Genomic DNA, 15,995 nt, shown 5'->3' with positions numbered 1-15,995 from the left:
CAGCACACCAGGGCGCCAAGGCTGTGCATTCCCTGCTCATGTGACCCGGCTTGCTGCATCTATAGCACCAGTCACCTCTGTCCACCAGGGACGGGCACAAAGGTCTCGTGTGTCCCGTCCCCATGCAGCGGTAGCACCGTAAGGGCAGCTGTTCCATGGCCTCCACCCGTGCCGCTGACCAACCCAGCATGATACGTCCTGCCGTGACGACAACTTTGGCCGCTGTGAGTGGGCAGCGTATAATGACCGACCCGGACCCATTAGCTGCCATTCTTATGGCCCCGACGGAAACTTGATCCTCTTGGCATTTTCCTCGTATGGCCACTTCCGCTTTTAGGATTTCTGGTGTGACAGATTCATCAAAACCAGAAATCCTAATTTCGGCCTTTTTCACTGGCCTATAAACTTCAGCCACATCACCTATGAGCACACGGAGTCTATCTGCTAGGTTGTCAGCCGCCTGGCTACTCTGTTCTCCTGGAACCTCAATTATACGTGCCCCTGCGACCGATTTACGCACCTTGAGGTGGTCAACGCCCAGTTCTGCCAACTTTAGCGTGGTGGCCTTTTCCATCACCGATCTATAGTCCGTTTGGGCGTCAGGCTTAAGAGCCACCACGACCGCCGCCATGGTTGGGACCACAAGTTTCGGGGCCGACGTCTTTTTGGGGATGTTCCCCTATTTGGATCCTGCTTCTGTTGGGGCTGGGAAGCATTAGGGCCCGTACCCTTAGCCTTCTTCTTATTGACCACCGTTGTCCACTTTTCCTGTGGAGGCGCAGGCGGCGGCACATTTGGACGAGCCACTCGCCTTGCACTGGACGCAGGGATCGCCGGTTTAACCACCCGAGATGCAGCTGTTTGGCTAGACTCCATTTGGGAAACCGACTGGGATGGCCTCACATTTTTATTTTTCATCCTGGGGGCGCTAGGCTCCTCACCAGTGTGATCCATCACTTCCCGAGCTGCGGGCACCCTTCTATCAGCAGCTAAAGGTGGCCGGAGTACGGGTTCAGGCGGTAAACGACCCTCCACATTCTCCAAGCGAGTATTTACCATATTGCCTATGGAAACAAAGATTTCGCGGCTGAATTTCCCTAGGCGAACGTCCATTAGTCTCTTCATTTCCTGAAGGAGAGACGTGTTGTCACTCTGCTCCTTCGTTGGCGCCGCCACTTGGTTGCGTTCCGAGAAAGCCGTACGCAGCGCTTTAGTCTCCTTGCGGAGAAGGTCGAGTTCTTGCCGCATCCTTAGGTTGTCCGCTTTGAGTGAGCGGACAACGTCTGACTCCCCGAGCATGTCAGCAAGCTCAATCAGCTCTTTGCACGCGTTGTTTATATTCCCCCATATGTCGCCCTTAAGGTTCTTACTTTTGGCCGCATCATTCTTAATCGACCGAGCATAATGCTTGATGCGGTCGCAAGGAGTCTCAAACGCCTTTGGGGGAGCAGATTCCATATCTTTCTCCAGCTGCGGCTGTACGTCAGATTGACGAGTACTCCTCCTGGCCGTCGTGTAATTTGATGCCAAGTCCGCTTCTCTTTCGAAATCGGACCACTCAGCCTCAGCCATACCCTGGAGCCGGGCCTTGGCCGCACTCAGTCCAACAAATGCGCCTAGAGGGTGTGTGGTTTTTGTGGCTTTGCGGCTAGGGACAAAGTCGCGATCCTCATCACTAGCCTGTTTTTCGTGGGCCCTTTTGAGGGAGGCTGCAGTGATCTCCATCGGCTCAACGTCTGCCTCCGTCCGCACCTCGACAACACTCTCGTCCTCAGAGTCAGAGGTCCAGAACTTGCCGCTGGGGGCTCTGTCTGCTACCTCCACCCCCTCCACATCCTCAGCAGGGCCTCCAATGTTGTCCTCCTCATTCTCAGAGGAGGACAAATTGTTGAACCCAAACTTGGCTCCGTCATCAGCAGGACTCTTCGTTTTAGCCACCCTCTTTTTTTTCCCTCCCCTCCTATTCTTTTTGTTAGGGGCTGCATCCGACTCTGTGGCCTTTCTCATGCCAGATGTTCCCGCATAAATCGGCACCTTTAGGGTAAAGCCACCCTTACCTTCGCTTTCCTTCTCGTGGTCTTCACCACCCACTCCTGCAACATTATTGAGGCCAGCCCCTGATCGGGTGACCCTTCGATTTTCATTGGATACAGATGCGGTCTTCTCTTCACTCATGATGGGAGTTGTTTCGTCTGCCATATCTGAGCCAAGGAGAATCAGCTGAATTGTACCACATAAAAGACAAGAAAAAAGGAACAGGGTTCGCCTCTTCCTACGCGGGCCCAGAACTGTAGGGGACAGCAGAGACGGCGCATTCCATTGCGACTACTGGACTTCGTTCGCTGGAATATTCCCGATACCCGTGGCTCCGTCACGCGTTCGGGGATTTGCACATAGGCAAACGCCGTTTATGCCTGTTCAATTTCCCGTCGTTAAAATAACGCGGGAAACCAAACCGGCGACACATCCAGTAACACCTGAGCGGTGATTTTCGCCACGTACTTGGGGTCGAGGTCAGCGACGAATTACACCAAGATCCCCGAATCGACACGCACCATAGGTCAGAGACGTATGGGTGACGTTAGACGGGGCACATGGTCTTTGCTGCCGAACCTCTTAGCACTTCCGTGGTTACTCATACACATCGAGGATGCACTGATGCCTTGCCTTAACCTAAAGACGACACACACAGTTAACATTTTTATACACCGTAGATCTAGCCCACACCACATCACAAGTCAACTCTTTGTTGCCATGGGGGGGTGGTTATCCCCATGCTGGAGTTGGTTTATGCCCACTAAAGGGACTGATAAAACCGGCCGACTCCAGAAGGAGGACCCGTGAGGCGGTGCAGACCAGTTAGGTACGGCCCCGGTCAGAACCGAGTATTTTATAGTTTTTTATATTTTTTTAATTTTTTAATTTTTTAAATATAATAAATAAGTAAAAATATATAAAACACAACAAAAATAAAAGACAAAGATAAAAAGAATAAAAGTAACCACACCGTCTGAAAACAGACCGCCCTTCAATTTACTCCACGGGTTGTAGGAGGGCAAATACCCCTGCCCCACAACCAACCCACACACATGGCGTAAAGCCCACGCAGGAGTAAACTCAACTGCTACAACGTCCTGTGATTGGTAGTTCGCAGAGGGAGAATAGCGAACGCGCAACTGAGCGGCTATCCTCCCCCTCCCAGGGTGCACCACGAGGAGCCTAACCTAACCTAACCTAACCTAAACCTACTTTCTTAGCAACAGTTTTGTGTGGGGGTCGCAGTTCTAACCTAACCTAAACCTACTTTCTTAGCAACAGTTTTGTGTGGGGGTCGCAGTTCTAACCTAACCTAAACCTACTTTCTTAGCAACAGTTTTGTGTGGGGGTTGCAGTTCTAACCTAACCTAAACCTACTCTCTTAGCAACAGTTTTGTATGGGGGTCGCAGTTCTAACCTAACCTAAACCTACTTTCTGAGCAACAGTTTTGTGTGGGGGTTGCAGTTTTAACCTAACCTAAACCTACTTTCTTAGCAACAGTTAAATATTATATATGGAGAACGGTATGGTATATATAAACTGATATTAAGCTAATATAATCGTTATATTAAGTAATGTTATTTATGGTGGACGGTATACTTAGTGTATGGTATATAAACTGAAATTAGCTAATTTAAACATTATATGAAGAAATGTTATGCATGGTGAACGGTATACGTAGTGTATGGTATATAAACTGAAATTAAGTAACGTAAACGTTATATTAAAAAACGTTATGTAAAACTAATATTATGGCAATTCAGCGTTATTTCTTACAAAAGTATTGATGTTGGTGTTATATCTAACGTTCATTATTGCTGCTGAACGTTAGTAACATGAAATTATATATATTAACGTTATATCTCGTGGGACGCACCCATTTTTATCGAGCTGAGACGCAGCTGAGAATGTAGATACAAGTAGGTGGAAAATATATTTTAAATGGTGACCAAAGTTTAGTTTACTGATAGGTACTGACGACAGAACCCAGCGTAGATACTGTAGGTATTAACAAATGAAACGCTGACAGGCTATGTACTAGCTAATAATAACAAAACAATAAGGTCAATGACTCTTTTTTTCATTTTCCCGATGAGCAACTGTATGACTAATAAAATTCAATAATAAGGCGGGTACTGCCTCGGTGTGTGTCCTATGACACAGGCGAGGGCAGCATACAAGTAATATACTGTTATAATTTATAGTTTGTCGCTTGTGTTCACTGTGCTGTGTGTTATGTGATTCTGTTATATGGCGTCATCCATATATTACGTCACAGTGTAAGGGGGGGGGGGGGTCATACTAAATGTGACAATCCCTGTTAAAGGGATTCAAAAAAGCGTGACATAGGGGGGAGGAGGGGTCCAAAAACCTGAAATTTGTTGTGACGTAATATGTGGATGATCCCTATTCTACATATGTATATTGTATACCCCTTACGTTTCCTTAAAGAGAGAAAAGAGGCATTGGCTCCCAAGAGTCTAAACTGTAACTAAAATCACATGCGAGTTATTTAGCTTGCCGACTAAATGAGCCTTAAGTGTGATTCGCCATTAAACCTAATCTTAGGTGAATGCATGAATAGCCATCCCAATCAGTCATTCTTGACTGGATGTGATTATCGGTCAATCCTTGAGTGAGTCGTGAGTGAGTCACTATTATGTGAAAACTACGTAAGAGACTTTCATACACGTTACATGAATAATTCTGTGGGCCTAGTGAAAAAAGGGTATAACTCAAATTGACTCGGTGAAAAAGGGCACAAGTCCCACCTCGGACTTGTGACCTTTTTCACCGAGTCAATTTGAGTTATACCCTTTTTCACTAGGCCCACAGAATTGAATACGTTGGTTCGTTTCTTGACTTTTTAGTCATTCCATGCATTTGACTTTGACATCTACATGACTTCTATTGTACCAATTAGTGCTATCGTACCAATACATGTGACACTTGTTGCTAAAATATACATAATATGTTATGACCTGCCAGTCGAAATTGGCTCTATTTTATACTTTTGTAATTTATACTGCAATTATAATATTATAATATTATTATAATTATAATATTATTATACATTGTCGAATTGCAGTATAAATTACAAAAGTATAGTAATTTATACTGCAATTCGACAATGTATAATATTATTATATATTGGCTCTATTTTATACTTTTGTAATTTATACTGCAATTCGACAATGTATAATATTATTATATACATTGTCGAATTGCAGTATAAAATAGAGCCAATTTCGACTGGCAGGTCATTTCAACAATTTTTTTTCCACGTTTCACATATTTTTCAATATTTAACAGTGTGTCATACATCGCACGTTAGTTCAGTTGACACATATGACATTCAAATTAATACTGTTGAACATGGAAAAAAATAAATTAGTAAAAATTACCCGCTAGTTGAAATGGCTCCCCTGTGCCTTTTTGATAATTCTCTCTCACTCACGGATTTATTTATTCTAACCGATAGTAACTCTTTTTTTAGGTCTCGGATTTGGAAAAGAATCAAGCATATTGTTCTTGAAGGAATTTTAGTTCATTTGAAGCTTCGTCATATTTTTACTTGTCTATACAAACTTGGGTACCATATGGCACCGCTATGGGCTATAATGGGCTAAACTGAATAACTAAGTAGTTACGCATCCTAGGAAAATGTTGACGTATCCACTTTTCTTGGAAGGGAAAAACTCGTTAATGATTCACTCATTCATTGGCATCACGATCTACCTCGGTGAAACGATATCTCAAATCTCAATCGACCCCCATTCCATTTTCTCTGTTAATATACATACATACATAAACTAAATCTGCATTCCAAAACAGGGTAGGCAGAGCTTGGAACCCCTCAATTTTTAGTACCACTCTTAGAAATTAAGTGGTTGAAAGAAATCAACATTGTGATATTGATTTTGAGAATAAAGTTCTTAAACCTTATATTGTAGTGGTAGGTTGCTAGCATAGTAATACTTATTTGTTTTACAAGGGATACCCGAGCAAGCGAAAAATTCCAATATTCAAAAAGTGAAATCTTGAGCGTTGCGAGGGTTTCAAGATTTGCCACCGAGTGAAACACAAAATTTTTCACCACACCAACACGAACAAAATACTGACTTTAACAAATCAAACTAAAAATCAAATTATTCAATTTATTCAATATTTATGATTCAAAATCACCATTTATATATAAAATTTATCAGCCAGCTTAAGACATCAAGATAAAATTTGTATGAAATTACTTTGCACTCTTGTGGATAAAATGCAATTTTGTTATCTGTTTTCGAATAGGAAAGAGAGCCTTTACCAGAATGGTGTGGTGAAAACAATATTAAATATTTTTAAACATGGCATCAGTGTATATTTGTACAGTCACCGTCATAAATAAGTGATGATTTATGTACCTTGTCGCTTTTAATCGTTTGAAAATTTCGTATGATATTTCAAACACGACGTCAAAGTGACAAGGTCCAGAAATCATCACTTATTTATACCGGTGACTGTACAGTCAACCAATTGGAACCCTAGGCCACTGTAGAGAGAGGGCAGAGGTACTTACTAAAAACAATGTATTTTAAACCACAAAGGTACCCCACTAAAGAACTGTATGCTCATAGTAAAGCTTTAAGTATGCGCAAATTGTACATTACCTCTGCAATATTAAAACTCCATAGGTCTACACCATTTAATCCTAATTTGCTAACACAAAGAAGGAATCACAGAGTTATATCCCTACCTAGATGCAATTCAGCATTTCAGAGAAGGCAATTTGAGGTACAGTCTGCAATTATATACAATAAGATAAATAAGGAAATTAATATATACCCCCTAAATAGATACGATTGCAAAAAAACAATAACTAATTGGCTAGGTGAGCTTGACTACAAAGCTACTGAGGATTTGATTAGTAAATAACCAATAAAATTAAACACACACACACACACACACACACACACACACACACACACACACACACACACACACGCACGCACGCACGCACGCACGCACGCACGCACGCACGCACGCACGCACGCACGCACGCACGCACGCACGCACGCACGCACGCACGCACGCACGCACGCACGCACGCACGCACGCACGCACGCACGCACGCACGCACGCACGCACGCACGCACGCACGCACGCACGCACGCACGCACGCACGCACGCACGCACGCACGCACGCACGCACGCACGCACGCACGCACGCACGCACGCACGCACGCACGCACGCACGCACGCACGCACGCACGCACGCACGCACGCACGCACGCACGCACGCACGCACGCACGCACGCACGCACGCACGCACGCACGCACGCACGCACGCACGCACGCACGCACGCACGCACGCACGCACGCACGCACGCACGCACGCACGCACGCACGCACGCACGCACGCACGCACGCACGCACGCACGCACGCACGCACGCACGCACGCACGCACGCACGCACGCACGCACGCACGCACGCACGCACGCACACGCACACACACACACACACACACACACACACACACACACACACACACACACACACACACACACACACACACACACACACACACACACACACACACACACACACACACACACACACACACACACACACACACACACACACACACACACACACACACACACACACACACACACACACACACACACACACACACACACACACACACACACACACACACACACACACACACACACACACACACACACACACACACACACACACACACACACACACACACACACACACACACACACACACACACACACACACACACACACACACACACACACACACACACACACACACACACACACACACACACACACACACACACACACACACACACACACACACACACACACACACACACACACACACACACACACACACACACACACACACACACACACACACACACACACACACACACACACACACACACACACACACACACACACACACACACACACACACACACACACACACACACACACACACACACACACACACACACACACACACACACACACACACACACACACACACACACACACACACACACACACACACACACACACACACACACACACACACACACACACACACACACACACACACACACACACACACACACACACACACACACACACACACACACACACACACACACACACACACACACACACACACACACACACACACACACACACACACACACACACACACACACACACACACACACACACACACACACACACACACACACACACACACACACACACACACACACACACACACACACACACACACACACACACACACACACACACACACACACACACACACACACACACACACACACACACACACACACACACACACACACACACACACACACACACACACACACACACACACACACACACACACACACACACACACACACACACACACACACACACACACACACACACACACACACACACACACACACACACACACACACACACACACACACACACACACACACACACACACACACACACACACACACACACACACACACACACACTTGCATACGCGCGAACACACAACTGCATGCTACTTATTATAAGAAAATTGTATTGTATAAACAAATAAAGCACTTACCACTTACCTGTTCATCTCAATAGTATATTAGAAATAAAAAATGTACCATATAGTAAAAGATCATAAACTGTAATTCTGGAAGAGCGAGGTCTCCTGATACAGGTACTTCGTACCCACTAGGAGGACTCGACAACTATGTATTTAGCAATGTTGATTTTTTATAAAATAAATCATTTTCATTTTCATTTTCATTTCATTTTCACTGTAGAACTATGTCATAGTGACGTTATAAATCAGATTGTAAGAAATCTCTTACTGCTTGTTATTTCGACATGGTTGTAAAGTGGCCTAGGGTTCCAATTGGTTGACTGTACCTACTACGAGTAGATATTTACAACGACGTAAAACAGAGAAGCAGGAATTATTATGGAATGCATTTTTTTACAAATACTTTACAAAATATTATACTTTGTAGGTGGGTATTCAATAATATACAAATAAACAGTTCAAAAACATTTATTATCTCATTTGTTCATATTATTAAATAAAAATAGAGGTAGAAAAAGTTACCATACTAAAATAAAAACCAGACTAAATTTACAACAGTACAGATTTAGCGTATACTTGCTTGTAAGTAATGTTCTACGAATTTATTAAATTATTACTAAAAAAAAATAAAGTGCGAAAATTAAAGAATTTTCAAATTAAAAAAAAATCATACTCTTGCATATTTAATTTTCCGTTCTGTATTAAAAATCTTAAAAAGTACTCTACAGGGTAATTAAGTTCTATTACATTGGAATAAATATGGCCAGTGGGGGCATTCTTTACAAAAAAAGTCAACAAGATAAATAGGTACTTATTCTTATTATAGTTATTATTTAAACAGCCGTAGTAAATCAAATTTAGTAAAACTATAAATAATGTCATGGACAAATCATATTCTAATGCTTAAATAGGACATTAAGAGATGACTTTAAGAAAAAATTAAAACGAAAAGAATAATTGGATAATACAAGAAATTACACAATAATGGCATGGTAATGGCACGGTAGCAGTTTGACCACATAATTAGGCATATTATTATGATAGACTTGTAATAGTACATTACGATACAAGTGCGTAAAAAAGGAAGTTCGAAACGAGTAGCGATAAATTAAAACACGACCCAAGGGAGTGTTTTAAATCGACACGAGTTGCGAATTTCCTTTTCGCACGTGTATCGTACGACGTTTTTCAGTACAGATGAGCTTCCGAAGTTTCGACCTGTTATATAATGCATTTCTCGCACTAGTGCGTAAAAAAACGACCATCTGTACTGAAAAATAAGTTAAAATAATGTCAAAAAAAATCTTCTATTTATTTTTATACACAACCTTATCAATAAATATATTTATATTTCAGTCTAAATCACTGTACATTAATTCAATAGGAAACAATCATTTACTATTAAAGCATTATAAAAAATATGACACTTATACAACTTCACCTAGACCATATTTTAATTATATAACAATTAGGGCCCATTTAGACGGTTCGAGAACTCGCATACGAGTTTTATTACATTGCGGCATTTGATGGCTGTGCAAAATTGTATGTACCCACAACAGCCCACAATGTAAGTAAAATCGCATGCGAGTTCGCACGCCGTCTAAATCGGCCTTTAGAGTGTAAACCAGACTTAGTCTTCGGTCTTTCAGAACAATCGAGAAAACACCGTAGTCTTCTATACCCGCCCGCTTGCTACAGCTCCATTTACAAGAGCTGGCACGAATAGAACGAATTAATGAAAATTATGCATGTGTGGGACAGATTAACAATAGTTATTTGTTATACAAGGGGGCACAGTTGTATTTTAACGCCGAGTGTGGAATTGAAAAACGAGCAAGTGCAAGGATTATATAGGATTATATAGGTTCGAGAATAGAATCCTGAACGTGCGAGTTTTTTAACACACGAGAAGTAAAATACAACTTTGCCCCCTTGTATAACAAATAACTATTGTTAATCTGTCCCACACATGCATAATTTTCATTAATTAATTCGTTCTGAACTTGCGAGTTTTTTAACACACGAGAAGTAAAATACATTTGCACCCGAGTGTAACACAAAACTTTTCCCCTCACTATAGCGAGGAAACTACAACGCAAAAAATGCGTTTATCACTGCTTCCAGTAGTTCCACAGGTGGTAAATCATATTTATTACTAGATTCACCTACGTTTAGCAATTTTAAAACAGTTAATTTGACTTTATTCAAGGTCAAATAACTTTACCCACTAGTGGATAAAATGCGTTTTTACCCGCTGGTATTAAAGGACAAAACACGTGTTTCCGAGCTAGTGAGGGGAAAATAAAATGGTAGCTCTTGATGGTTACGACTGTATATCAATATAGGTGCCACTCATACAATCAAAAGTTGTGTTCAACCCATTCATGCTAGCTCTCATGAATCGACCTGTACCTCAATAGGGCATACGAATCTAATAGATTCTATCTACTCGTAAACATACCTACAGTCATACATAAACAGTTTCGCCTTGACTCGGTCAGTAAGCCCATTGAAACTGGAGCTGCTTATGAACTATTCAGAACTATTGAGCAATCTTATTCAGTAAATAAATACATTTGGCTTCCTCCGATAGTCATCGTTGACCCTTCTGAGTATACAATATCGAGAACCCGTCGTTGGATCCCGTGGGGTTCAAGTACATCGATCATCTTCGTAGTTTATTCTGTAAAGAAGAAAATAAGCTTGTTAGATATGATTGACACGTTTCCAGTAAAATAGGTACATATAAATGCCTAATTCGGATATTGTACAAAATATTTTCTAAATTTTATAACACAAGAATGAGAAATATTACAAAAAATATCGGTTGAAATTATACGCCAAAAGTACCATCTGCTACAGTAGATAATATTCCTAATATAGACAAGTATGTTTGTGTACTTAGTTCACATCAGAAATAGCAGCTTATTAACATACACCTATAAATATACTACTTTTTGTTAAAATGGTCAGCGGATCTTTACATCTTCACAGTAAGTACGCTGATTACTTGCAAGTAGCAATAAAATTAATTACCTATTTGTAAACCGGACGGGTTTGTGTCTCTTTTAACTATTTCAGATAATGGTTCAATCTTAGACGTCAGATATAATTTAGTTAATTTCTTTTTTCATTAAAATTTTGTCTAACAGTTCAGCTATATTTTACACTTAGACGAGCAAATCTTGAACAAATGTTTCAGAGGCTATGTAAAATATATGTATTTAATATTTCGTTGACATCAGGTCAACAAACGTATGTTTATTGTAATTAGGTATGTATTTTTTTGTAAGAGGTTCCTTAAATATGAACCTGTTTTAGAGTTTAGAGGAGTTTTTCTCAATATTATGCTAATAATAATGTCATACGCTATTGTTGTGCAAGTTGGATGGACTGGATAATGGTCTATGGGGGGAGACTATCGGACACCTGCCATGGCAACTAGTCTCAGGATATACAAATATTGAGAAAACTCTATCTTTAGTTAGGAATTACAGATAAAAAAAATTGTTGAGCATCATTAGTTATTTTATGACAAAAACATCAATGTTAATGGACCAAAAATAATTTTGTTTACTTATATCGATTTAAGAATATTTGGGTCAAAACTTGTTTTTCGTCATGTCGTTTTTATTTTGCATTAGGTATTTGTAAATGTCAAATGATGAACTCACTCTTCGCACGTGAAACACTCGTTTTGAAGTAATAACCGGCCATGAGCACACACTTTCTTTCCATTTATTATTATCGCTGTTATGCTTCTCTTTAGCCTTCTAACTTTTTTGTAATTAACTTTTGGTTCACTTTCATTTATCGTGATTGCAGGTATAGGGTTTTTTGAATCACTCATCCTTGTGGGCGCTGTACTTGTATGTTTGACATTTCGATATAACGGATCACACGCGACGGATGAGATCGCTATGACGCACAGCAGAAGGATCGAATCCATTGTTACGTGTGGTCACAGCTACTGTTGCCACAAGACTGCAGGCGTAGCACCGACTTATGGCGAAATTTATGTACGTAAAAGGATATCGTCAATGGTTGTGGCTTTGGCTGACGCTGAGCCTTATGAATGGGTTAATTTTTGACGTAAATATGTAATATTCAGTAGGAAACATGCAATATCGTAAAACTCTTATTTATATCAGAACGGTTTCATAATAACTGAGTCAATCAGTGGGAAAAGCTTTTACGTTTCGATCTACTTCAAAATTGCACTTTTGGGATTACCGTAAAATATTCATAGCGTTATCATGTTAAGACCAAGAATAATTGCTTCAGCTCTTAGTTCAGTATTGCTTTCTTTATTTTTAAAGGATCTTGAAAAGTGTGAGATAAAAGTTGTTGGTCTCTACACTCTCTATCAAAAGGATAGATTGATAATGCACCGGATACAAGCGGTCATAAATTTAATGCGCTGCCCAAAATTACACCAAGAGATGGACGTGCGCATAATATGCCACTCGAAACTTTTGAGCTTGTTATGAGTACAGTCGACTGCAATAGTATTTTATACAATCGTGATATAATACAGAGCTTTTCAGTCGAGTACCATGTTTAGGCCACGGAGCTTGCTGAGTGGCCTAATAGTACGGTACGAGAATGAAAAGCTTAATTATATCACTATTGTATACAATACTTGTTCTATGAGTCATCATCTTCATCATCAATGGACGAAGAATATCATCATTCAAGTTAAAATTAATGTTAATAGCGATAAAAAAATGTATTACAGATGCAGAAAAATTTGCAGAGTATCGCAAATCAGTATATATAGAACTTGTATGAAGTTCTATTATTGAAATGGTGACAGTTAACTAACGTGAACTGTAATGAAATATTATAGTTGACAAGCGTCAAAGACTATCCAACACTGAAAAGTCAGCACTTGTAGTTTAGTCTGTGGTGTCCTAATTGACAGATTAAAGTCGACGAGTAGACAAAGGTATTTGTATTAATTTTACCGTATTGCAATAAGGTGAAAACCGGCCAAGAGCGTGTCGGGCCACGCTCAGTGTAGGGTTCCGTAGTTTTCCGTATTTTTCTCAAAAACTCCTGAACCTATCAAGTTCAGAACAATTTTCCTAGAAAGTATTTATAAATTTCTACCTTTGTGATTTTTTTTCATATTTTTTAAACATATGGTTCAAAAGATAGAGGGGGGGGGACGCACTTTTTTTTCCTTTAGGAGCGATTATTTCCGAAAATATTAATATTATCAAAAAACGATCTTAATTAACCCTTATTCATTTTTAAATACCTATCCAACAATATATCACACGTTGGGGTTGGAATGAAAAAAAAACAACAGCCCCCACTTTACATGTAGGGGGGGTACCCTAATAAAACATTTTTTTCCATTTTTTATTTTTGCACTTTGTTGGCGTGATTGATATACATATTGGTACCAAATTTCAGCTTTCTAGTGCTGACGGTTACTGAGATTATCCGCGGACGGACGGACGGACAGACAGACATGGCGAAACTATAAGGGTTCTAACTAGGAACCTTTTTAGGGTTCCGTAGTCAACTGACTACGGAACCCTAAAAATTGGGTACAGTGTATATCTCTTTGTAATAGTCTACTGTACAAACTTTTACTACTAGCTTCTATGTATCATTTTATGTTTGTAATATGTACAGTCAGTGGCCCATTTCTCAAAACTGAAAGTTACAAGTTAAAAGCGGTTGTCTCTTTCCAAGTTGTCATATGAGACATTGAATACCACTTGTAAATTGTAATTTGTAGCTTCGTAAAAATGGGCCCGAGATGTAATAGTGCAGTACTATAGTATCATCGGGCTGCTTTGATGACAGACACAGTAGGTGACTATAGTTTCTGTCTTGCCTTAAATTGACTGGTGGAGAATGCCTTATCGCATATGTTTGCAAATGATATGTCAAGCTTTTGGAAAACAAAGTTTAAATTAATAAGTGTTATTGTTTGTAGAAAGAGAACAACTAAAAAATATGAAATAAATAAAACAATTTATTGAATATACGAAAATGAATACAATGGTATTTGGTTGGTAAAACTACTGTATTTTGTAATATATCATGGACTCTGAATTTCTCTGAATCTGAATTTCAAATTAAAATTCCTATGTTATAAATAAATGAGCTTGGATTCAATAAGAAGACTAAAATACGAGTATAGGTACTACTTAATTATACTTAGGGATATATGTATAATGATACAGCAACACTTAAATGGCAAAAATATTATAGGTAGGTACCTTCCTAATGTTGTAACACCAGTTCATTAAATGAAGGTTATGTGTATTGCATACGTAATGCGGTACGAAAAATAATAGTAAAATTAAAATATTGATAGCTTTTGAAGCAATCGCCTTAGTATCTAAATAATAATTCCTAAAATAGAAAGTAAACATACGTACTCTTTACACGTAAAACACTCCGATCCAATCGCTATCTTATTTGAAGGGCATTTTGATGTAAAAATATGTCTTCGAACTCTTTGCCTGTTTAAGTATGGTTTATTAACAGTTATTTGTTTAGGCACTATGTTTCCACTTGTCAAAACTGTTTCAAAATCACTGTTTATTTTGTCTGGTTCAATCGCTTTTAATAATATTGCATATTTATCAAACTCTTCGTTCTGATTAGTCACATCAGTTTTAAACACCATTTTGTCTGGTTCATTCGAGTTTATTACATTTTTATCAAACTCTTCATCGATACGATTATACTCGCCACTTGTCACAGTGGATTTAAACTCTTCATTTATTTCTTCACTCGCGAGTTTACTTTTATGAATTTTGTTTACTGGCTGGCTTGTGATGAGGTGCGCAAAGGCAGCAACGCAGAAGGCACAAACAAGTGTCGACGTCATGATTGTATGTGATCAGCTGTACGGCTATAATGTAACTGGTCCTGCTTCGAGCGATCACGGCTTTATATGAAAACTCACCGGTAAAAACAACGTGTCATAGTGTCATTTTTTAATTTGTCTGCTGCCTTTGCCTATATGTATAATTGAATATAGAGTTTATCATATAACTATTTATTATCCTTGCCGTTTAGAAAATATGATAATTTATGACAAATTTCCCGAATATTTTTTGATTAAATATGAAGTAAAATATGGTATCAGTACGGTAAAATGGTCTATCACCGTTTTCCCTTGGACTCTTAGTTTTAAAGTAGGTAAAAAATATCATTTGGTCGAACGATTCTGCATGTACTATAGCCACAATAAGAAAAATCTATATGAGTTTTAATTATACTGGACAGTCAATTCTTCTTACAAATTTGGACAAATTTTTA

General features: G+C 39.9%; 2 protein-coding genes across 2 annotated transcripts in view; one reads left to right on the top strand and one right to left on the bottom strand.

Moving 5' to 3' along the window:
* Window positions 1-15,995, top strand: part of LOC125230338 — a 142,238-nt gene that overhangs the window by 82,001 nt on the left and 44,242 nt on the right. The window lies entirely within an intron of this gene.
* Window positions 10,891-15,583, bottom strand: LOC125230152. The gene is made up of 2 exons (XM_048135195.1): window positions 15,107-15,583; window positions 10,891-11,388 (listed from the first exon to the last, which is right to left on the bottom strand). The coding sequence occupies exons 1-2, from the start codon at window positions 15,559-15,561 to the stop codon at window positions 11,358-11,360; spliced, it is 486 nt and encodes a 161-aa protein (XP_047991152.1). The 5' UTR covers window positions 15,562-15,583; the 3' UTR covers window positions 10,891-11,357.

The sequence above is a fragment of the Leguminivora glycinivorella genome, chromosome 10 (assembly GCF_023078275.1).
Source record: "Leguminivora glycinivorella isolate SPB_JAAS2020 chromosome 10, LegGlyc_1.1, whole genome shotgun sequence".
Classification (NCBI taxonomy): Eukaryota; Metazoa; Arthropoda; class Insecta; order Lepidoptera; family Tortricidae; genus Leguminivora; species Leguminivora glycinivorella.
The sequence above is the reverse complement of the archived record's forward strand: the minus strand, read 5'-3'. Positions and strand labels throughout refer to the sequence as shown.